Source organism: Hyla sarda, unplaced genomic scaffold, assembly GCF_029499605.1.
Source record: "Hyla sarda isolate aHylSar1 unplaced genomic scaffold, aHylSar1.hap1 scaffold_334, whole genome shotgun sequence".
Classification (NCBI taxonomy): domain Eukaryota; kingdom Metazoa; phylum Chordata; class Amphibia; order Anura; family Hylidae; genus Hyla; species Hyla sarda.
Window position 1 is genome coordinate 235,227 of NW_026610087.1, and position 24,699 is coordinate 259,925.

Consider the following 24,699-nt stretch of genomic DNA (forward strand, 5'->3'; position numbering starts at 1 on the left):
TATACTGATACTGGAAGCCTGTGCTAGCATTTCGCCTGCGGTGTATATAGCAGTGTATACTGAAAGCCTGTGCTAGCATTTCTCCTGCGGTGTTTATAGTAGTATATAGCAGTGTATACTGGAAGCCTGTGCTAGCATTTCTCCTGCGGTGTATATAGTAGTATATAGCAGTGTATACGGATACTGGAAGCCTGTGCTAGCATTTCTCCTTCAGTGTATATAGTAGTATATAGCAGTGTATATGGATACTGGAAGCCTGTGCTAGCATTTCTCCTGCAGTATATATAGTAGTATATAGCAGTGTATACAGATACTGGAAGCCTGTGCTAGCATTTCTCCTGCGGTGTATATAGTAGTATATAGCAGTGTATACTGGAAGCCTGTGCTAGCATTTCTCCTGCAGTATATATAGTAGTATATAGCAGTGTATACAGATACTGGAAGCCTGTGCTAGCATTTCTCCTGCGGTGTATATAGTAGTATATAGCAGTGTATACGGATACTGGAAGCCTGTGCTAGCATTTCTCCTGCGGTGTATATAGTAGTATATAGCAGTGTATACGGATACTGGAAGCCTGTGCTAGCATTTCGCCTGCGGTGTATATAGCAGTGTATACTGAAAGCCTGTGCTAGCATTTCTCCTGCGGTGTATATAGTAGTATATAGCAGTGTATACAGATATTGGAAGCCTGTGCTAGCATTTATCCTGCGGTGTATATAGTAGTATATAGCAGTGTATACAGATACTGGAAGCCTGTGCTAGCATTTCTCCTGCGGTGTATATAGTAGTATATAGCAGTGTATACGGATACTGGAAGCCTGTGCTAGCATTTCGCCTGCGGTATATATAGCAGTGTATACTGAAAGCCTGTGCTAGCATTTCTCCTGCGGTGTATATAGTAGTATATAGCAGTGTATACGGATACTGGAAGCCTGTGCTAGCATTTCTCCTGCGGTGTATATAGTAGTATATAGCAGTGTATACAGATACTGGAAGCCTGTGCTAGCATTTCTCCTGCGGTGTATATAGTAGTATATAGCAGTGTATACTGGAAGCCTGTGCTAGCATTTCTCCTGCGGTGTATATAGTAGTATATAGCAGTGTATATGGATACTGGACGCCTGTGCTAGCATTTCTCCTGCGGTGTATATAGTAGTATATACAGATACTGGAAGCCTGTGCTGGCATTTCTCCTGCGGTGTATATAGTAGTATATAGCAGTATATAGAGAAGAGGGGGCATTGACAATCCAGCACATTGAACACATTTTATAAGTGATCAGAAACTTGTAAATAACTCAGGAAAGAATAAAGTTACGGTAAAACCAAACACATCATTGTTTTCCTTGTGAAATTCACATTGATGTCACATGACCCTCTTCCTATTGAAAAAACTAAAGTTGGATTCAAAATGGCCGCCATGGTCACCACCCACCTTGAAAAGTTTCCCCCCTCACATATACTAATGCGCCACAAACAGGAAGTTATCACCGACCATTCCCATGTTATTAAGGTGTATACATAGAAATGGCCCAGTATGGATAGATAGATATATATATATGAGGACATAGGGGGGATTTATCATTGTATATAGAGCTGTTTTGTGTCTTTTTTTTTGCGCAAAAATATGCGCAAGTTTTTTTTTGCGCAAATTTTTATAGCATTCTTCATCACCTTTTCTACGGTAGAGCATTTTATACAGTAGAATCAATTTACTAATTGCGTTTGTTTGGGGGTTTTTTTACGCAAAAAAAAAAATGTGCAAACGGCATTTTCTTGCACAAATATACACCACCTCGGAGGACACTTACTGTGCCAACATAGACACTTTGGTAAGGACTGCTACTCCCATCATGGACAGACTCTGCCCAAGATGGTGCAGATCGCAGGAGGTCATTATCCAGAGACCCGTTGCGATCCGCATTTATTAACTGTAAAAGCCGGCGATATATGCGGATCTACTGCGCTGCACGCCGGCTCCTGTATACATTGTCATAATTCATAATCCCCGCCTCCGGGAGAGGGGAGCTCTGATTGGTCAATAGCTATCCACTAATCAGAGCTCCTGGCGGGGATTATGAATTATTACATTGCATATAGGAGCCGGTGGCAGCTCAATGTAGAAGCATGTACCACCGGCTTTTTAATTTAAATGCGGATCGCAGCAGATTATTCTGGGGATCTGCTGCGATCCGAATTGCATGATGCGGTTGACAACGGATTGCGCCGGTCCTTTGCGCATTCTGCCGTTTATAAACGTCATTCAGTTAACCCGCCGATGCGCGGCATCACACGGGTTAACTGGCAGAAGTCCGGCTGTTTTCAGCAGGTGACAACCTCTGTAACACCCCCCCATCTGTCGATGGTCCTGGTCAGCGATCACTGGGATTGGTCCCTGTGGACCAATCACAGTGAATGAGCTGACTGGGGGGTAAAGTTCATTTCCCCTGCTCTGCCCGCTGCTAGAAGTCCAGGCAGAGCAGGGGAAGATGACGCCGAGAGCTGCAGCAGGGACCGGCGCGGCCGTAGGGACCGGCAGCAGGCTCTCAACAGCTGGAGGCACATGGGTTGGTGGCGGCGGGTAAGTGCAGGAGACGGCGGCGGCAGCATCTGCATCAGAGGCAGCAGCGAAGCTCTTCACTGCTGCTTCTGGTAGTTTCAAAAGTACAACTCCCAGCATGCCCAGACAGCCTTTGGCTGTCTGGGCATGCTGGGAGTTGGAGTTTTGCAACATCTGGAGGACTGCAGTTTGGAGACCACGGTGCAGTGGTCTCCAATCTGTGCTCTTCCAGATGTTGCAAAACTACAACTCCCAGCATGCCCAGACAGTCCAGGCATGCTGGGAGTTGTAGTTTTGTAACATTGGTCATTCAGATGTTGCCGAACTACAATTCCCAGCATGCCTTGGCAGTCTGGGCATGCTGAGAGTTGTAGTTTTGCAACATCTGGAGGACTACAGTTTGGACACCACTACACAGTGGTCTCCAAACTGTTCTCCTCCAGTTGTTGCAAAACTACAACTCTCAGCATGCCCTTCGGCTGCCAGGGCATGCTGGGAGTTGTAGCTTTGCAACAACTGGAGGCACACTGGTTGGGAAACATTGTCTGTTTCCTAACTCAGTGTTTCCCTACCTGTGCGCCTCCAGCTGTTGCAAAACTATAACTCCCAGCATGCAATGACAAAGCGTACATGCTGGGAGTTGTAGTTTTGCAACAGCTGGAGGTGCACGGGTTGGGAAACACTGAGTTAAGTAACAAACTCTCAGTGTTTTGCAACCAGTGTGCCGCCAGCTGTTGCTTAACTACAGCCCCCATGATGGGAGTTGTAGTTTAGCAACAATTGGAGGCTCCCTGCTTAGGAACACGCTGCATAAAAAAAAATGTACTAACCCATATTTCTTGTTTTTCTTTTGTTCTTATTTCAGATACGTGAATGCGGAGGACTACGTCAGATTTGGTGGACTGCGACGATGACCAGCATTTTTTAAATTTCAATAAAATGGTTAACGAGGGCTGTAAGGGAGTTTTTTTTTTTAAATAAATTTTTTTTTCAATATGTCTGTGTTTTTTATAATTGAATTTTCAGGCTTAGGGTGGGTTCACACTACGTTTTCCCCCATACGGGAGCGCATACGGCAGGGGGGGAGCTAAAACCTCGCGCTCCCGTATGCGCTCCCGTATGTCATTCATTTCAATGAGCCGGCCGGAGTGAAACGTTCAGTCGGCTCATTTTTGCGCCGTATGCGCTTTTACAACCGGACCTAAAACTGTGGTCAACCACGGTTTTAGGTCCGGTTGTAAAAGCGCATACGGCGCAAAAATGAGCCGACCGGACCGAACGTTTCCCTCCGGCCGGCTCATTGAAATGAATGACATACGGGAGCGCATACGAAGGCATACGGGAGCGCGAGGTTTTAGTTCCCCCCTGCCGTATGCACTCCCGTATGGGGGAAAACGTAGTGTGAACCCAGCCTTCGTAGTGGAAGCTGTCATATAGATGGAATCCATTACTAAGCCGGGGCTTAGGGTTAGCCCCAAGATCAGCTAACCTCCAATTATTACCGCCACAGGGGTGCTGGGAAGAGCCGGTACCAACAGGCCCGATGCTCCTGGGCCTAGGTAGTAACAGGCTGGCGTAATTTAGGCTGGGAAGGGCCAATAACAATGGTCACCCACAATGGTAACGTCAGGCTGTTGCTGCTTGGGTGGTATCTGGCTGATACTGAAAATAGGGGGAACTCTATGCGGTTTTTTTTTTTATAAATAAAAAAAAAGTGTGTGGTTCCCTTATTTTTTCAGTATCAGCCAGATACCAACCAAGCAGAAACAGCCTGATGTTACCAGGGTGGGCGACCATTGTTATTGGCCCTCCCCAGCCTAAATAACACCAGCCTGTTACTGCCTAGGCCCAGGACCGCCATTTTTGATGCTCCGGGCCTGTTGGTACTGGCTCTTCCGGGAACCCCTGTGGCGGTGGGTACCGGGGTAATAATTGGAGGTTAGCGCTAGCTGTTTTGGGGGCGAACACTAAGCCGCAGCTTAGTAATGGATTCTGTCTACAAGATGCCTTCCACTACTAAGCCTGAAAATTAAATTATAAAAAACACAACACAATGAAAAAAAAAATATTTAAACAAACACTCCCTCACAGCCCTCCTTAACCCTTTTATTGACATTTAAAAAAATAAAAATAAAAACACTGTTCATCGTCGCAATCCACCAAATCTGACATAGTCCTCCGCATTCACGTATCTAAATTTCAAAGAAAAAAAAAACAACAAAACGTTTAGTACATTTTTTTGTTTCCAAACACCATCAAAAACACAAGAAAAACTGACAAAACGCAGGAAAAAGCTGGGACAGTTTTTCTGGCATTTTTGCTGAAGGACAAAAAACCACAATGGAATTCGACCTCAAAGCAATAGAACAAAATCCCTACGTCCCCTTTTCCTGTGAGGTAGAGAAGGAGTATACAGTAGAGAAGGAGTGGACGGTAGAGAAGGAGTGGACGGTAGAGAAGGAGTGGACGGTAGAGGAGGAGTGGACGGTAGAGGAGGAGTGGACGGTAGAGGAGGAGTGGACGGTAGAGGAGGAGTGGACGGTAGAGGAGGAGTGGACGGTAGAGGAGGAGTGGACGGTAGAGGAGGAGTGGACGGTAGAGGAGGAGTGGACGGTAGAGAAGGAGTGGACGGTAGAGCGAGGGGGGGGAGTTTCTATATTTGCACAAGATTTATCAAAGGACATGTACAGCCTTAGTAAATTCTGAGCAAGAGTGTAAAGGGGTAGAACTGTGTCTACAATAGACACATAATGATACATGTCCCCCAATGTGTGTGTGTATATATGTGTATGTATATATGTGTATATATATATATATGTGTGTGTGTGTGTATGTGTGTGTGTGTGTATATATATATTACTGATTAGTGGATGTATGGAATAGCCTTCCTGCAGAAAAGTGGGAGCTACAAATACAATGAGGAGTGTAAGCATGGGATAGACATAAAGTTATCCTTCATATAAGATAGTGATAGGTATAAGGCTATCCTTCATATAAGATAGAGATAGGTATAAGGCTATCCTTCATATAAGATAGGGATGGGTATAAGGCTATCCTTCCTATAACATAGGGATAGACATAAAGTTATCCTTCATATAAGATAGAGATAGGTATAAGGCTATCCTTCATACAAGAAAGAGATAGGTATAAGGCTATCCTTCATATAAGATAGAGATAGGTATAAGGTTATCCTTCATATAAGATAGGGATAGGTATAAGGTTATCCTTCATATAAGATAGGGATAGGTATAAGGCTATCCTTCCTATAACATAGGGATAGACATAAAGTTATCCTTCATATAAGATAGAGATAGGTATAAGGCTATCCTTCATACAAGAAAGAGATAGGTATAAGGCTATCCTTCATATAAGATAGAGATAGGTATAAGGTTATCCTTCATATAAGATAGAGATAGGTATAAGGTTATCCTTCATATAAGATAGGGATAGGTATAAGGCTATCCTTCATATAAGATAGGGATGGGTATAAGGCTATCCTTCCTATAACATAGGGATAGACATAAAGTTATCCTTCATATAAGATAGAGATAGGTATAAGGCTATCCTTCATACAAGAAAGAGATAGGTATAAGGCTATCCTTCATATAAGATAGAGATAGGTATAAGGTTATCCTTCATATAAGATAGGGATAGGTATAAGACTATTCTTCATATAAGATAGGGATAGGTATAAGGCTATCCTTCCTATAACATAGGGATAGATATAAGGCTATCCTTCATATAAGATAGGGATAGGTACATGGCTATCCTTCATATAAGATAGAGATAGGTATAAGGCTATCCTTCATATAAGATAGAGATAGGTATAAGGCTATCCTTCATATAAGATAGAGATAGGTATAAGGCTATCCTTCATATAAGATAGGGATAGATATAAGGCTATCCTTCATATAAGATAGGGATAGATATAAGGCTATCCTTCATATAAGATAGAGATAGGTATAAGACTATCCTTCATATAAGAGAGATAGGTATAAGGCTATCCTTCATATAAGATAGGGATAGATATAAGGCTATCCTTCATATAAGATAGAGATAGGTATAAGGCTATCCTTCATATAAGATAGGGATAGGCATAAGGCTATCCTTCATATAAGATAGGGATAGGTATAAGGCTATCCTTCATATAAGATAGAGATAGATATAAGGCTATCCTTCATATAAGATAGAGATAGGTATAAGACTATCCTTCATATAAGAGAGATAGGTATAAGGCTATCCTTCATATAAGATAGGGATAGATATAAGGCTATCCTTCATATAAGATAGAGATAGGTATAAGGCTATCCTTCATATAAGATAGGGATAGGCATAAGGCTATCCTTCATATAAGATAGGGATAGGTATAAGGCTATCCTTCATATAAGATAGAGATAGGTATAAGGCTATACTTCATATAAGATAGAGATAGGTATAAGGCTATCCTTCATATAAGATAGGGATAGGTATAAGGCTATCCTTCATATAAGATAGAGATAGGTATAAGGCTATCCTTCATATAAGATAGAGATAGGTATAAGACTATCCTTCATATAAGATAGAGATAGGTATAAGGCTATCCTTCATATAAGATAGAGATAGGTATAAGACTATCCTTCATATAAGATAGAGATAGATATAAGGATATCCTTCATATAAGATAGAGATAGGTATAAGACTATCCTTCATATAAGATAGGGCCAGGGACTATTGGTAGTATTCAGAATATGGGGCAGACAAGATGGGTCAAATTGTTCTGCTAACACATTCTAGGTTTCTATGTCGGGGATCGGCCTACATCTTGATGCATATGATGACAACATGTATCAGTTGTACAATTTAGAAATCATTTTATTAAACATGTATGCTCAAAAGGACAGACAATAAAAAACACTTAAAAATAAAGTACGGTAGCATAGTGCTGGAGGACCGACTAAATGGGAGGCTACACACAAAGAAACAACAGCTAAATAGCTGTGGTACATAGAATCAGTGTTTAACAATAACTATATTATAATAAAGTGACATAATGCATCATATATACATATATACAAGTGCAGCATATATACAGACCATAATGGCTGCTATCCACAGCAGGGATGAAGTGACACAGTGCAAAAAGATAAGGTGGAAAAATGATTAAATACACTGAAAAAGCTGAATATAGTTACCACAGTGGGAGAAGGTAAAAGCGTGTGCCTCCTCCACCACCCAACGTTTCGCTTAGGGCTTCATCCGGGGTGTGGTCATGGAGTGCACAGTCCTCTCCAATATATGGTGGAGTAACCAATAACTGGCTAACATTGTGATCACCTGACTAACACACATCCACCACTCACACACCTGGTTAATAATAAGTTTGGACATATCTCATTGGTGGGTAATGTGGTAATGGCGTGTAGGCACAACCCTGTAACGTCAAGGGGCTCAACAATACCCCTCCAGTGTGTATAGTGTGCTGGATCTGCACGTCCCCATGTGGAGCACAGTGTTCCAAGGGCGTACAGATTGCCGTCCGGTCCGGCGGTGAGGACGGCCCCCCTGTGACGCAGGAGACACGTCACAGAAGGGCGAGCCAGCATCCCGGGCCTCCCCGTGAGTGACGGCAACGTCATCACGCACAGGACGCCCGGTAATGCCATGGAAACCCTAGGACGCTACAGCATGGGAGCTGGGCGCCACCCACCAGGCGATGCATAATGCTGGAACGCAGCGGAGCACAGACCAGACCTGTAAGTGAATGAGCGTGGGGACAGCAAAGACGAGGTAGGTTTTGCAGTAATAATAACCAAAGGAAATAATTATTATTAACCATGGAGGAAATGACTAAATATAAATGTACTGATACCGGTCAGTCACAAATAATGATATAGGGGAATGTGAAAAAAAGGGAATATATGATAGGTGGTTGAAGGGCCAGTTCATCCGAAAAAAGACCCCCAGATCAAAAAATACATAAATGGAATTGTATCCAAATAAGGGGAGAGAAAACGATTGATGTGAGACACATGAATTATTCAAAGAAAAAAAGTGATAATTAGTAAAAAATATAATGAAAAAATGCTTAAACATAATCACATTGGTGAAGTAAACACAAGAGACAAAATCAAAATGTGCTTTGGACACCGTCCGAACTTTATGGTGGCTCTTGTGTCCTTCATTATCCACTTATCCTTTCTCGTCAGTTTGTTTCCTCTCGTCAGGACATAATGGTTGCTATCCGGTCCCCTTATTTATTTTTACCCTTGCCAGCGGGCCCTTTGATGTTTCGTTTTCTGGGCCTCTATGAGGTCATATATACAGGTAGTGTGAGCGCCCTATGTGGTCTGGACAGACAGATCACCCTGGATTGTTTTATTACCACAATTGTTTCTAACTCCTCTGCATATTGGGGTATGTTTATCTCTTAATATGCCAGTTATCTCCCTCGTGTATTTCGGTCTGTGCTTATTATTTTTTCGGTTTTTTCACCATGATCTACAATGACATGGATTAGAGCGGTACAGTACGCCTTTTGTGTCAAATCCCATTCTCACTGCGTGTTCACTATTCACTTGCTGTCACTTTATACATGTGCACGTTTTAATTTTGTCTCTTGTGTTTACTTCACCAATGTGATTATGTTTAAGCATTTTTTCATTATATTTTTTACTAATTATCACTTTTTTTCTTTGAATAATTCATGTGTCTCACATCAATCGTTTTCTCTCCCCTTATTTGGATACAATTCCATATATGTATTTTTTGATCTGGGGGTCTTTTTTCGGATGAACTGGCCCTTCAACCACCTATCATATATTCCCTTTTTTTCACATTCCCCTATATCATTATTTGTGACTTACCGGTTTCTCCTGCGTCACAGGGGGGCCGTCCTCACCGCCGGACGGCAATCTGTACGCCCTTGGAACACTGTGCTCCACATGGGGACGTGCAGATCCAGCACACTATACACACTGGAGGGGTATTGTTGAGCCCCTTGACGTTACAGGGTTGTGCCTACACGCCATTACCACATTACCCACCAATGAGATATGTCCAAACTTATTATTAACCAGGTGTGTGAGTGGTGGATGTGTGTTAGTCAGGTGATCACAATGTTATTGGTTACTCCACCATATATTGGAGAGGACTGTGCACTCCATGGGGGACATGTATCAAAGACTTTACCCCTGTTTTGTGTGTATTTTTTTGCGCAAGCCCTTTTTTTGGTAGAGCATGTCCTCCAGATGTGGTGAATCAGGGCACCTTGTAGTGACCTCTATAGTACACTTGGATTTATTAACTGCGTACTTTTCCTTTACACCAAAAATTTGGCCGCAAGAGCTGTTTTTTTTGCGCAAATATAAGCCATCTTGGACTTAACGTAGCGAGATGCTCTAAATCTGTGATCTTCAACCTGCGGACCTCCAGATGTTGCAAAACTACAACTCTCAGCATGCCCGGACAGCCAATGGCTGTCTGGGCATGCTGGGAGTTGTAGTTTTGCATCATCTGGAGGTACGCAGGTTGAAGACCACTGCTCTAAATCATCGATTCTATTTTCCAAAGAGTGGATTTGGCACAGTAAGGACTGCTACTCCCATCATGGGACAGACTCTGCCCATGATGGGAGTTGTAGTCCTTGGGCTGAGGGCAGATCGCAGCAGGTCATTCTCCAGAGATCCGCTGTGATCTGCATTTATTAACTGTAAAAGCCGGCGGTACATGTGTCTACACTGCGCTGTCACCGGCTTCTATATACACTGTCATAATTCATAATCCCCGCCGCCGGGACGCGGGAGCTCTGATTGGCCAATAGCTATCCACCAATCAGAGCTCTCGTCTCCCAGGATTATGAATTATTGCAGTGTATATAGAAGCCGGTGGCAGCGCGATGTAGACGCATGTACCACCGGCGGATCATTCTGGAGATCTGCTGCGATCCGCATTGCTTATGTTGACGGCGGATTGCGCAGGATCTGTCTGCATCAGAGGTGAAGCTCTTCACTGCTGCTTCTGGTAGTCAGGGCCGGCTCTGCCTATACGCAAACTAGGCAATCGCCTAGAGCGGCCTCTTGAGGGGGCGCCGCTCTGCCTGTCACAGCAAACCTAGCTTTTCAGCCATCCCGCCGCATCCCTAATAGCACCACCCCCGCCCCATGTTGGAGGAGGGTGGCATGGCATGCAGCGCTGCACTGACAAGATACACGCCCTCCCCTCAGTCTCGTCTTGCTGGTGGAGCTGCAAGAAAAAATTGTCTGTGACAGCCCCCCCTATCCCACAACACCCCCCAACCCCCCCCCCCCCATCCCACAACACCCCCCCCCTCATGTTGCTGGAGAAGCACTGTGAGATTCAGTACCACCTGCCTAAAATGTGTATCTAATCCCCCAGTGTGTGATCTGTCTAATGAGCTGTGTATCTAATCCCCCATGTGTGATCTCTCTGCTAAAATGTGTATCTAATCCCCCAGTGTGTGATCTGTCTAATGAGCTGTGTATCTAATCCCCCATTGTGTGATCTGTATAATGAGCTGTGTATCTAATCCCCCCATGTGTGATCTGTCTGCTAAAATGTGTATCTAATCCCCCAGTGTGTGATCTGTCTAATGAGCTGTGTATCTAATCCCCCCATGTGTGATCTCTCTGCTAAAATGTGTATCTAATCCCCAGTGTGTGATCTGTCTAATGAGCTGTGTATCTAATCCCCCAATGTGTGATCTGTCTGCTAAAATGTGTATCTAATCCCCCCATGTGTGATCTGTCTAATGAGCTGTGTATCTAATCCCCCATGTGTGATCTGTCTAATGAGCTGTGTATCTAATCCCCCCATGTGTGATCTGTCTGCTAAAATGTGTATCTAATCCCCCAGTGTGTGATCTGTCTGCTAAAATGTGTATCTAATCCCCAAGCGTGTGATCTGTCTGCTAAAATGTGTATCTAATCCCCAAGTGTGTGATCTGTCTAATGAGCTGTGTATCTAATCCCCCAGTGTGTGATCTGTCTAATGAGCTGTGTATCTAATCCCCCCCATGTGTGATCTCTCTGCTAAAATGTGTATCTAATCCCCCAGTGTGTGATCTGTCTGCTAAAATGTGTATCTAATCCCCAAGTGTGTGATCTGTCTAATGAGCTGTGTATCTAATCCCCCAGTGTGTGATCTGTCTAATGAGCTGTGTATCTAATCCCCCCATGTGTGATCTCTCTGCTAAAATGTGTATCTAATCCCCAGTGTGTGATCTGTCTGCTAAAATGTATATCTAATCCCCAAGTGTGTGATCTGTCTAATGAGCTGTGTATCTAATCCCCCCATGTGTGATCTGTCTAATGAGCTGTGTATCTAATCCCCCCATGTGTGATCTGTCTGCTAAAATGTGTATCTAATCCCCCCATGTGTGATCTGTCTAATGAGCTGTGTATCTAATCCCCCAGCGTGTGATCTGTCTAATGAGCTGTGTATCTAATCCCCCCCATGTGTGATCTCTCTGCTAAAATGTGTATCTAATCCCCCAGTGTGTGATCTGTCTGCTAAAATGTGTATCTAATCCCCAAGTGTGTGATCTGTCTAATGAGCTGTGTATCTAATCCCCCAGTGTGTGATCTGTCTAATGAGCTGTGTATCTAACCCCCCCATGTGTGATCTGTCTGCTAAAATGTGTATCTAATCCCCCAGTGTGTGATCTGTCTAATGAGCTGTGTATCTAATCCCCCCATGTGTGATCTCTCTGCTAAAATGTGTATCTAATCCCCCAGTGTGTGATCTGTCTAATGAGCTGTGTATCTAATCCCCCCATGTGTGATCTGTCTGCTAAAATGTGTATCTAATCCCCCAGTGTGTGATCTGTCTAATGAGCTGTGTATCTAATCCCCCCATGTGTGATCTGTCTAATGAGCTGTGTATCTAATCCCCCCATGTGTGATCTGTCTGCTAAAATGTGTATCTAATCCCCCAGTGTGTGATCTGTCTAATGAGCTGTGTATCTAATCCCCCCATGTGTGATCTGTCTGCTAAAATGTGTATCTAATCCCCAAGTGTGTGATCTGTCTTATGAGCTGTGTATCTAATCCCCCCATGTGTGATCTCTCTGCTAAAATGTGTATCTAATCCCCCAGTGTGTGATCTGTCTGCTAAAATGTGTATCTAATCCCCCCATGTGTGATCTCTCTGCTAAAATGTGTATCTAATCCCCCATGTGTGATCTGTCTGCTAAACTGTGTATCTAAACCCTCCATTAGTGATACTGTTTGAGCTGTGTATCTAATCCCCCTTGTGTGATCTGTCTGATGAGCTGTGTATCTAATCCTCCCATGTGTGATCTGTCTGATGAGCAGTGTATCTAATCCTCCCATGTGTGATACTGTTTGCTGAGACCCTGTATCTAATCCACCCCCCATGTGTGATACTGTTTGCTGAGCCCCTGTATCTAATCCCCATGTGTGATTTGAACTGTGTATTTAATCCCTTTATGTTTGATATTGTCTGCTGAGCTGTGTATCTAATCCCCCTATGTCTGATACTGGTTGCTGAGCCCCTGTATCTAATCCTATAATGTGTGATACTGTCTCTATCTAATACTGTTACACTGTCTGCTAAACAGCGTGTCACCCCAGTAGTAAGGAGATTACATGAGGAGGAGGTTTGTTACAGTGTGTCACCCCAGTAGTAAGGAGATTACATGAGGAGGAGGTTGGTTACAGTGTGTCACCCCAGTAGTAAGGAGATTACATGAGGAGGAGGTTGGTTACAGTGTGTCACCCCAGTAGTAAGGAGATTACATGAGGAGGAGGTTTGTTACAGTGTGTCAGCCCAGTAATAAGGAGATTACATGAGGAGGTTTGTTACAGTGTGTCAGCCCAGTAGTAAGGAGATTACATGAGGAGGAGGTTTGTTACAGTGTGTCACCCCAGTAGTAAGGAGATTACATGAGGAGGTTTGTTACAGTGTGTCAGCCCAGTAGTAAGGAGATTACATGAGGAGGAGGTTTGTTACAGTGTGTCACCCCAGTAATAAGGAGATTACATGAGGAGGAGGTTTGTTACAGTGTGTCACCCCAGTAGTAAGGAGATTACATGAGGAGGTTTGTTACAGTGTGTCAGCCCAGTAGTAAGGAGATTACATGAGGAGGAGGTTTGTTACAGTGTGTCACCCCAGTAGTAAGGAGATTACATGAGGAGGAGGTTTGTTACAGTATGTCACCCCAGTAGTAAGGATATTACATGAGGAGGAGGTTTGTTACAGTGTGTCAGCCCAGTAGTAAGGAGATTACATGAGGAGGAGGTTTGTTACAGTGTGTCATGCCAGTAGTAAGGAGATTACATGAGGAGGAGGTTTGTTACAGTGTGTCAGCCCAGTAGTAAGGAGATTACATGAGGAGGTTTGTTACAGTGTGTCACCCCAGTAGTAAGGAGATTACATGAGGAGGAGGATTGTTACAGTGTGTCACCCCAGTAGTAAGGAGATAACATGAGGAGGAGGATTGTTACAGTGTGTCACCCCAGTAGTAAGGAGATTACATGAGGAGGAGGTTTGTTACAGTGTGTCAGCCCAGTAGTAAGGAGATTACATGAGGAGGTTTGTTACAGTGTGTCAGCCCAGTAGTAAGGAGATTACATGAGGAGGAGGTTTGTTACAGTGTGTCACCCCAGTAGTAAGGAGATTACATGAGGAGGAGGTGTGTTACAGTGTGTCACCCCAGTAGTAAGGAGATAACATGAGGAGGAGGATTGTTACAGTGTGTCACCCCAGTAGTAAGGAGATTACATGAGGAGGAGGTTTGTTACAGTGTGTCAGCCCAGTAGTAAGGAGATTACATGAGGAGGTTTGTTACAGTGTGTCAGCCCAGTAGTAAGGAGATTACATGAGGAGGAGGTTTGTTACAGTGTGTCACCCCAGTAGTAAGGAGATTACATGAGGAGGAGGTTTGTTACAGTGTGTCACCCCAGTAATAAAGAGATTACATGAGGAGGAGGTTTGTTACAGTGTGTCAGCCCAGTAGTAAGGAGATTACATGAGGAGGAGGTTTGTTACAGTGTGTCAGCCCAGTAGTAAGGAGATTACATGAGGAGGAGGTTTGTTACAGTGTGTCACCCCAGTAGTAAGGAGATTACATGAGGAGGAGGTTTGTTACAGTGTGTCAGCCCAGTAGTAAGGAGATTACATGAGGAGGAGGTTTGTTACAGTGTGTCATCCCAGTAGTAAGGAGATTACATGAGGAGGAGGTTTGTTACAGTGTGTCACCCCAGTAATAAGGAGATTACATGAGGAGGAGGTTTGTTACAGTGTGTCACCCCAGTAGTAAGGAGATTACATGAGGAGGAGGTTTGTTACAGTGTGTCACCCCAGTGGTAAGGAGATTACATGAGGAGGAGGTTTGTTACAGTGTGTCACCCCAGTAGTAAGGAGATTACATGAGGAGGAGGTTTGTTACAGTGTGTCACCCCAGTGGTAAGGAGATTACATGAGGAGGAGGTTTGTTACAGTGTGTCACCCCAGTAGTAAGGAGATTACATGAGGAGGAGGTTTGTTACAGTGTGTCACCCCAGTAGTAAGGAGATTACATGAGGAGGAGTTTTGTTACAGTGTGTCACCCCAGTAGTAAGGAGATTACATGAGGAGGAGGTTTGTTACAGTGTGTCACCGCAGTAGTAAGGAGATTACATGAGGAGGAGGTTTGTTACAGTGTGTCACCCCAGTAGTAAGGAGATTACATGAGGAGGAGGTTTGTTACAGTGTGTCACCCCAGTGGTAAGGAGATTACATGAGGAGGAGGTTTGTTACAGTGTGTCACCCCAGTAGTAAGGAGATTACATGAGGAGGAGGTTTGTTACAGTGTGTCACCCCAGTAGTAAGGAGATTACATGAGGAGGAGTTTTGTTACAGTGTGTCACCCCTGTAGTATGGAGATTACATGAGGAGGGGGTTTGTTACAGTGTGTCACCCCAGTAGTAAGGTTGGGCGTGTCAAAGGGCGGAGCCAATGTGTGGGGTCAAGGGGGCGGCAAAATTAGCTTTCGCCTAGGGTGCCAAAAGTCCTTGCACCAGCCTTGCTGGTAGTTTCAAAACTACAACTCACAGCATGCCCAGACAGCTTTGGCTGTCTGGGCATGCTGGGAGTTGTAGTTTTGCAACATCTGGAGGACCGCAGTTTGGAGACCACTGTGCAGTGGTCTCCAATCTGTGCTCTTCCAAATGTTGCAAAACTACAACTCCCAGCATGCCCAGACAGTACGGGCATGCTGGGAGTTGTAGTTCTGTAACATCTGTCCCTTCAGATGTTGCCAAACTACAATTCCCAGCATGCCTTGGCAGTCTGGGCATGCTGAGAGTTGTAGTTTTGCAACATCTGGAGGGCTACAGTTTGGACACCACTACAGTGGTCTCCAAACTGTTCTCCTCCAGTTGTTGCAAAACTACAACTCTCAGCATGCCCTTCGGCTGTCTGGGCATGCTGGGAGTTGTAGTTTTGCAGCAACTGGAGGCACACTGGTTGAGAAACATTTTCTGTTTCCTAACTCAGTGTTTCCCTACCTGTGCGCCTCCAGCTGTTGCAAGACTATAACTCCCAGCATGCACTGACAAACCGTACATGCTGGGAGTTGTAGTTTTGAAACAGCTGGAGGCGCACGGGTTGGGAAACACTGAGTTGAGTAACAAACTCTCACAACCAGAGTGCCTCCAGCTGTTGCTTAACTACAGCCCCCATGATGGGAGTTGTAGTTTAGCAACAAATGGAGGCTGCCTGTTTAGGAACACGCTGCATTATGTGCGCTTTTCCCAGGGGAGAGCACAAAAAATGTACTAACCCATATTTCTTGTTTTTCTTTTCTTCTCATTTCAGATACGTGAATGCGGAGGACTACGTCGGATTCGGTGGACTGCGACGATGACCAGCATTTTTTTTTTTTTTCAATAAAATGGTTAACAAGGGCTGTGGGGGAGTGTTTTTTTAAATAAAATTATTTTTTCAATGTGTCCGTGTTTTTTATAATTGAATTTTCAGGGTTAGTAGTGGAAGCCGTCTTATAGACGGAATCCATTACTATGCCAGGGTTTAGCGTTAGCCCCAAAAACAGCTGGCGCTAACCCCCAATTATTACCCCGGTACCCACCGCCACAGGGGTGCAGGGAAGAGCTGGTACCAACAGGCCCAGAGCGTCAAAAATGGCGCTCCTGGGCCTAGGCGGTAACAGGCTGGCGTTATTTAGGCTGGGGAGGGCCAGTAACAATGGTCCTCGCCCACACTGGTAACGTCAGGCTGTTGCTGCTTGGTTGGTATCTGGCTGATACTGAAAATAGGGGGAATCCTATGAGTTTTTTTTTCTATAAATAAATAAATAAAAACGTGTGTGGTTCCCTAATTTTTTCAGTATCAGCCAGACACCAACCAAGCAGCAACAGCCTGACGTTACCAGGGTGGGCAAGGACCATTGTTACTGGCCCTCCCCAGCCTAAATAACACCAGCCTGTTACCGCCTAAGCCCAGGAGCGCCATTTTTGACTATCCGGGCCTGTTGGTACCGGCTCTTCCTGGCACCCCTGTGGCGGTGGGTACCGGGGTAATATTTGGAGGTTAGTGCTAGCTGTTTTGGGTGCTAACGCTAAGCCCCAGCTTAGTAATGGATTCTGTCTACAAGATGGCTTCCACTACTAAGCCTGAAAAGCCAATTCTAAAAACCACAACACATTGAAAAAAAATTTTTATTTAAAAAAACACTCCCCCAGAGCCTTCGTTAACCTTTTTATTGACATAAAAAAACGCTGTTCATCGTCGCATTCACGTATCTAAATTTCGAAGAAAAATAAAAGAACAAAAAGTTTCCAAACCCCAGCAAAAACGCTACAAAAAAATGCAAGAAAAACTGACAAAACGCAGGAAAAAGCTGGGACAGTTTTACTGGCATTTTTGCTGGTGGACAAAAAACCTCAATGGAATCCGACCTCACAGCAATAGAACAAAATCCCTGTGTCCACTTTTCCTGTGAGGTAGAGAAGGAGTGTACAGTAGAGCGTGGGGGGAGTTTCTATATTTGCACAAGATTTATCAAAGGAGTGTAACAGCCTTAGTAAATTCTGAGCAAGAGTGTAAATTAGACAAGCAGTGTAAAGGGGTAGAACTGTGTCTCCAATAGACAAATAATGATACATGTCCCCCCATGACCACACTCCGGATGAAGCCCTAAGCGAAACGTTGGGTGGTGGAGGAGGCACACGCTCTTACCTTCTCCCACTGTGGTAACTATATTCAGCTTTTTCAGTGTATTTAATCATTTTTCCACCTTATCTTTTTGCACTGTGTCACTTCATCCCTGCTGTGGATAGCAGCCATTATGATCTGTATATATGCTGCACTTGTATATATGATGCATTATATCACTTTATTATAATATAGTTATTGTTAAACACAGTGGGGGACATTTCCTAATCTAGTCTATTCTGGGCATGCTTATAGACCAGTGTATGTGGTCGTCTCCTGTCTATAGGTCTCACAGCCCTGGATAAATTCTGTGCTCAGACTTCAGGGTCTACAGCTTAAACTGCATTTACACCTGCTCCAACATGGTCGGACATTTCAGCGTATTTTGGGCAGATGCGACTTGTCGCACAAAAGTCGCACTTGATAAATTCAGCACCAATGCATTTTCCAATGCATTTCTGTCTAAAATAGACGCATGCATCATGTTCTAAAAATCCTCTACAGCAAAAGTCGCAGAAAAGTCGCACATATTTAGACTGCGACTTTCTGTGCGACAAATTTAGACAGGAAAAAGCAGTCTAAATCCTTTGATAAATCTCCCCCAGTGATTCTATCTACCTCAGCTATTTAGCTGCTGTTTCTTTGTGTGTAGCCTCCCATTTAGTCGGTCCTCCAGCACTATGGGGGAGATTTATCAAAACCTGTCCAGAGGAAAAGTTGCTGAGTTGCCCATAGCAACCAATCAGATGGCTGCTTTCATTTTGCAGAGGCCTTGTTAAAAATGAAAGAAGCGATCTGATTGGTTGCTAAGGGCAACTTTTCCTCTGGACAGGCTTTGATAAATCTCCTCATATGCTACCGTACTCCTTTTTTAAGTGTTTTTTATTGTCTGTCCTTTTGAGCATACATGTTTAATAAAATGATTTCTAAATTGCACTTTGATCGTTAATCGCTTGTTTCTTTGGTCTTTACATACTGGGTTTATAGCGTAGATCTGTGATACATATCAGTTGTGCAGCATCCGGTGTGCGCTGATCTGAACGTCTGTTTAGCTATGTTCCTCTGTCGGGGGCCGTTTCCGCGTGTCCAACAATCCGGCATCCAAATTGAGACACGGAATGAATGTAAACTGTCCCTTTCAAGTGAATGAGATCAGTTCTAGCATCAGTGTCCCCCCCCCCCCCCCCTGGCGCAGGACACATGTACAGGAGGCTGTATTCATATTTTCTGTATATACTAGTGTTATTTGTATGGCACAATTAATTGCTATTCCTCTTACTGTGATTGGTCCTTACCGTGTCCACTCCGGCCAATAGTAGCTCAGCCACGCTGCCGTACACCTCCTTCATGTTCAGTTTACCGCTGGACAGCAGATAGGTCAGGTACTCGCCCTGCACCTCCTCACCGCGCTCCAGCTTCTCCTGGATCTTCTGCATCTTCTGGTCGATCAGTTTGTTTCCTAGGAGAGTTAAAGTTCAGACCCCAGTACAGAGGATGTCAGGAGAGGAGTGTACTGATCTTATAGATGATCAGACCCCAGTACAGAGGATGTCAGGAGAGGAGTGTACCGATCTTATAGATGATCAGACCCCGGTACAGGAGATGTCAGGAGAGGAGTGTACCGATCTTATAGATGATCAGACCCCAGTACAGATGTCAGGAGAGGAGTGTACCGATCTTATAGATGATCAGACCCCAGTACAGAGGATGTCAGGAGAGGAGTGTACTGATCTTATAGATGATCAGACCCCGGTACAGAGGATGTCAGGAGAGGAGTGTACCGATCTTATAGATGATCAGACCCCAGTACAGAGGATGTCAGGAGAGGAGTGTACCGATCTTATAGATGATCAGACCCCGGTACAGGGGATGTCAGGAGAGGAGTGTACTGATCTTATAGATGATCAGACCCCGGTACAGGGGATGTCAGGAGAGGAGTGTACTGATCTTATAGATGATCAGACCCCGGTACAGGGGATGTCAGGAGAGGAGTGTACCGATCTTATAGATGATCAGACCCCGGTACAGGGGATGTCAGGAGAGGAGTGTACCGATCTTATAGATGATCAGACCCCAGTACAGGGGATGTCAGGAGAGGAGTGTACTGATCTTATAGATGATCAGACCCCGGTACAGGGGATGTCAGGAGAGGAGTGTACCGATCTTATAGATGATCAGACCCCGGTACAGGGGATGTCAGGAGAGGAGTGTACCGATCTTATAGATGATCAGATCCCAGTACAGGAGATGTCAGGAGAGGAGTGTACCGATCTTATAGATGATCAGACCCCAGTACAGGGGATGTCAGGAGAGGAGTGTACCGATCTTATAGATGATCAGACCCCGGTACAGGGGATGTCAGGAGAGGAGTGTACCGATCTTATAGATGATCAGACCCCGGTACAGGGGATGTCAGGAGAGGAGTGTACCGATCTTATAGATGATCAGATCCCAGTACAGGAGATGTCAGGAGAGGAGTGTACCGATCTTATAGATGATCAGACCCCAGTACAGAGGATGTCAGGAGAGGAGTGTACCGATCTTATAGATGATCAGACCCCAGTACAGGAGATGTCAGGAGAGGAGTGTACCGATCTTATAGATGATCAGACCCCGGTACAGGAGATGTCAGGAGAGGAGTGTACCGATCTTATAGATGATCAGACCCCGGTACAGGAGATGTCAGGAGAGGAGTGTACCGATCTTATAGATGATCAGACCCCGGTACAGGAGATGTCAGGAGAGGAGTGTACCGATCTTATATATGATCAGACCCCGGTACAGGAGATGTCAGGAGAGGAGTGTACCGATCTTATAGATGATCAGACCCCGGTACAGGAGATGTCAGGAGAGGAGTGTACCGATCTTATAGATGATCAGACCCCGGTACAGGAGATGTCAGGAGAGGAGTGTACCGATCTTATAGATGATCAGACCCCGGTACAGGGGATGTCAGGAGAGGAGTGTACCGATCTTATAGATGATCAGACCCCGGTACAGGGGATGTCAGGAGAGGAGTGTACCGATCTTATAGATGATCAGACCCCGGTACAGGAGATGTCAGGAGAGGAGTGTACCGATCTTATAGATGATCAGACCCCGGTACAGGAGATGTCAGGAGAGGAGTGTACCGATCTTATAGATGATCAGACCCCGGTACAGGAGATGTCAGGAGAGGAGTGTACCGATCTTATAGATGATCAGACCCCGGTACAGGAGATGTCAGGAGAGGAGTGTACCGATCTTATAGATGATCAGACCCCGGTACAGGAGATGTCAGGAGAGGAGTGTACCGATCTTATAGATGATCAGACCCCGGTACAGGAGATGTCAGGAGAGGAGTGTACCGATCTTATAGATGATCAGACCCCGGTACAGGAGATGTCAGGAGAGGAGTGTACCGATCTTATAGATGATCAGACCCCGGTACAGGAGATGTCAGGAGAGGAGTGTACCGATCTTATAGATGATCAGACCCCGGTACAGGAGATGTCAGGAGAGGAGTGTACCGATCTTATAGATGATCAGACCCCGGTACAGGAGATGTCAGGAGAGGAGTGTACCGATCTTATAGATGATCAGACCCCGGTACAGGAGATGTCAGGAGAGGAGTGTACCGATCTTATAGATGATCAGACCCCGGTACAGGAGATGTCAGGAGAGGAGTGTACCGATCTTATAGATGATCAGAGCCCGGTACAGGAGATGTCAGGAGAGGAGTGTACCGATCTTATAGATGATCAGAGCCCGGTACAGGAGATGTCAGGAGAGGAGTGTACCGATCTTATAGATGATCAGACCCCGGTACAGGGGATGTCAGGAGAGGAGTGTACCGATCTTATAGATGATCAGACCCCGGTACAGGGGATGTCAGGAGAGGAGTGTACCGATCTTATAGATGATCAGACCCCGGTACAGGGGATGTCAGGAGAGGAGTGTACCGATCTTATAGATGATCAGACCCCGGTACAGGGGATGTCAGGAGAGGAGTGTACCGATCTTATAGATGATCAGACCCCGGTACAGGGGATGTCAGGAGAGGAGTGTACCGATCTTATAGATGATCAGACCCCGGTACAGGGGATGTCAGGAGAGGAGTGTACCGATCTTATAGATGATCAGACCCCGGTACAGGAGATGTCAGGAGAGGAGTGTACCGATCTTATAGATGATCAGACCCCGGTACAGAGGATGTCAGGAGAGGAGTGTACCGATCTTATAGATGATCAGACCCCGGTACAGGAGATGTCAGGAGAGGAGTGTACCGATCTTATAGATGATCAGACCCCGGTACAGGGGATGTCAGGAGAGGAGTGTACCGATCTTATAGATGATCAGACCCCGGTACAGGAGATGTCAGGAGAGGAGTGTACCGATCTTATAGATGATCAGACCCCGGTACAGGGGATGTCAGGAGAGGAGTGTACCGATCTTATAGATGATCAGACCCCGGTACAGGGGATGTCAGGAGAGGAGTGTACCGATCTTATAGATGATCAGACCCCGGTACAGGGGATGTCAGGAGAGGAGTGTACCGATCTTATAGATGATCAGACCCCGGTACAGAGGATGTCAGGAGAGGAGTGTACCGATCTTATAGATGAACAGACCCCGGTACAGGAGATGTCAGGAGAGGAGTGTACCGATCTTATAGATGAACAGACCCCGGTACAGGAGATGTCAGGAGAGGAGTGTACCGATCTTATAGATGAACAGACCCCGGTACAGGAGATGTCAGGAGAGGAGTGTACCGATCTTATAGATGATCAGACCCCGGTACAGGAGATGTCAGGAGAGGAGTGTACCGATCTTATAGATGATCAGACCCCGGTACAGGAGATGTCAGGAGAGGAGTGTACCGATCTTATAGATGATCAGACCCCGGTACAGGAGATGTCAGGAGAGGAGTGTACCGATCTTATAGATGATCAGACCCCGGTACAGGAGATGTCAGGAGAGGAGTGTACCGATCTTATAGATGATCAGACCCCGGTACAGGGGATGTCAGGAGAGGAGTGTACCGATCTTATAGATGATCAGACCCCGGTACAGAGGATGTCAGGAGAGGAGTGTACCGATCTTATAGATGATCAGACCCCAGTACAGAGGATGTCAGGAGAGGAGTGTACCGATCTTATAGATGATCAGACCCCAGTACAGGAGATGTCAGGAGAGGAGTGTACCGATCTTATAGATGATCAGACCCCAGTACAGAGGATGTCAGGAGAGGAGTGTACCGATCTTATAGGTGACTAGACCTCAGCATACATACGTACATACATACATACATGTAATATATACATACTCACCAAATGCAAAGATGTTGTCCCAGTATTCGATGTACAATTTGTAGTAGGGGAGAATATCATTGGTCCATGGAGGTAAAATGGAGACAAAAACGGAATATTTCAGCATATTTCCTATAGAGTCAATGAATTTCTTGGTCTCCAGAGGAATGTTCTTCTCTAAGCAGCCGATACGAGTCTCAAAGAGAATGTAGGAAATTCCTAGGATAAAACAACATCAGATAAAAATAAAAGAGCCGGTGGATAACATATCAGACAACACACGGACACAGCAGGAGGATCACTCTAGGGACGTCAAATACGCTACCTGTGACCCTACCCTTAGGATCTATGCACATGTACAGTATTCTGCACAGATATGATGCACAGGATTTAAAGCTGCAGATTACAATGTAAACTAATTAACTGAACACAGATTCAAATATGTGCAGGATACTGTGTGTGAATAGACCCTTAAATTCCTCCTCATTTTCAACATCTCTGTCAGTGAATACAAGAACCATCCATTTATATTCTCAGGTTGTAAATCACATACATAGCTCGTCCTGCTCTCAGCTGAGTACTGTAGACAATTATATCCAGTCTAGACAATGCTCTGCGAGCTAAACATCCTGGACCCCAGACTGATACATTGTACATAGCTAGTCCTGCTCTATGCGGAGTACTGTAGACAATTATATCCAGTCTAGACAATGCTCTGCGAGCTAAACATCCTGGACCCCAGACTGATACATTGTACATAGCTCGTCCTGCTCTCAGCTGAGAAGTGATACAAGTATATCCAGTCTAGACAATGCTCTGCGAGCTAAACATCCTGGAACCCAGACTGATACATTGTACATAGCTCGTCCTGCTCTATGCTGATAAGTGATACAAGTATATCCAGTCTAGACAATGCTCTGCGAGCTAAACATCCTGGAACCCAGACTGATACATTGTACATAGCTCGTCCTGCTCTATGCTGAGAAGTTATACAAGTATATCCAGTCTAGACAATGCTCTGCGAGCTAAACATCCTGGAACCCAGACTGATACATTGTACATAGCTAGTCCTGCTCTATGCTGAGTACTGTAGACAATTATATCCAGTCTAGACAATGCTCTGCGAGCTAAACATCCTGGAACCCAAACTGATACATTGTACATAGCTCGTCCTGCTCTATGCTGAGTACTGTAGACAATTATATCCAGTCTAGACAATGCTCTGCGAGCTAAACATCCTGGAACCCAAACTGATACATTGTACATAGCTCGTCCTGCTCTATGCTGAGTACTGTAGACAATTATATCCAGTCTAGACAATGCTCTGCGAGCTAAACATCCTGGAACCCAAACTGATACATTGTACATAGCTAGTCCTGCTCTATGCTGAGTACTGTAGACAATTATATCCAGTCTAGACAATGCTCTGCGAGCTAAACATCCTGGAACCCAAACTGATACATTGTACATAGCTCGTCCTGCTCTATGCTGAGTACTGTAGACAATTATATCCAGTCTAGACAACGCTCTGGGAGCTAAACAGCCTGGACTTCACATGGATACACTGTAGCAAACATCAGGTATATACCCTTCATGACACTGATAACAATACAACATCTATGACTTCCCACATAAGTGATGAGTGACCAGGATCTCCCCCTCAAATATTCAAACCCAAGG

General features: G+C 44.8%; 1 protein-coding gene across 1 annotated transcript in view; it reads right to left on the reverse strand.

Annotated features, from left to right (window-relative positions):
• The window catches only part of LOC130330321 (sterol 26-hydroxylase, mitochondrial), a 128,397-nt gene that overhangs the window by 70,478 nt on the left and 33,220 nt on the right, over positions 1-24,699 (reverse strand). The window contains exons 4-5 of the mRNA XM_056553595.1: positions 23,041-23,238; positions 19,027-19,190 (exon numbers count right to left, since the gene is read on the reverse strand). Of these exons, the coding sequence (XP_056409570.1) occupies positions 19,027-19,190; positions 23,041-23,238 (362 nt within the window). The remainder of the gene's footprint in view (positions 1-19,026; positions 19,191-23,040; positions 23,239-24,699) is intronic.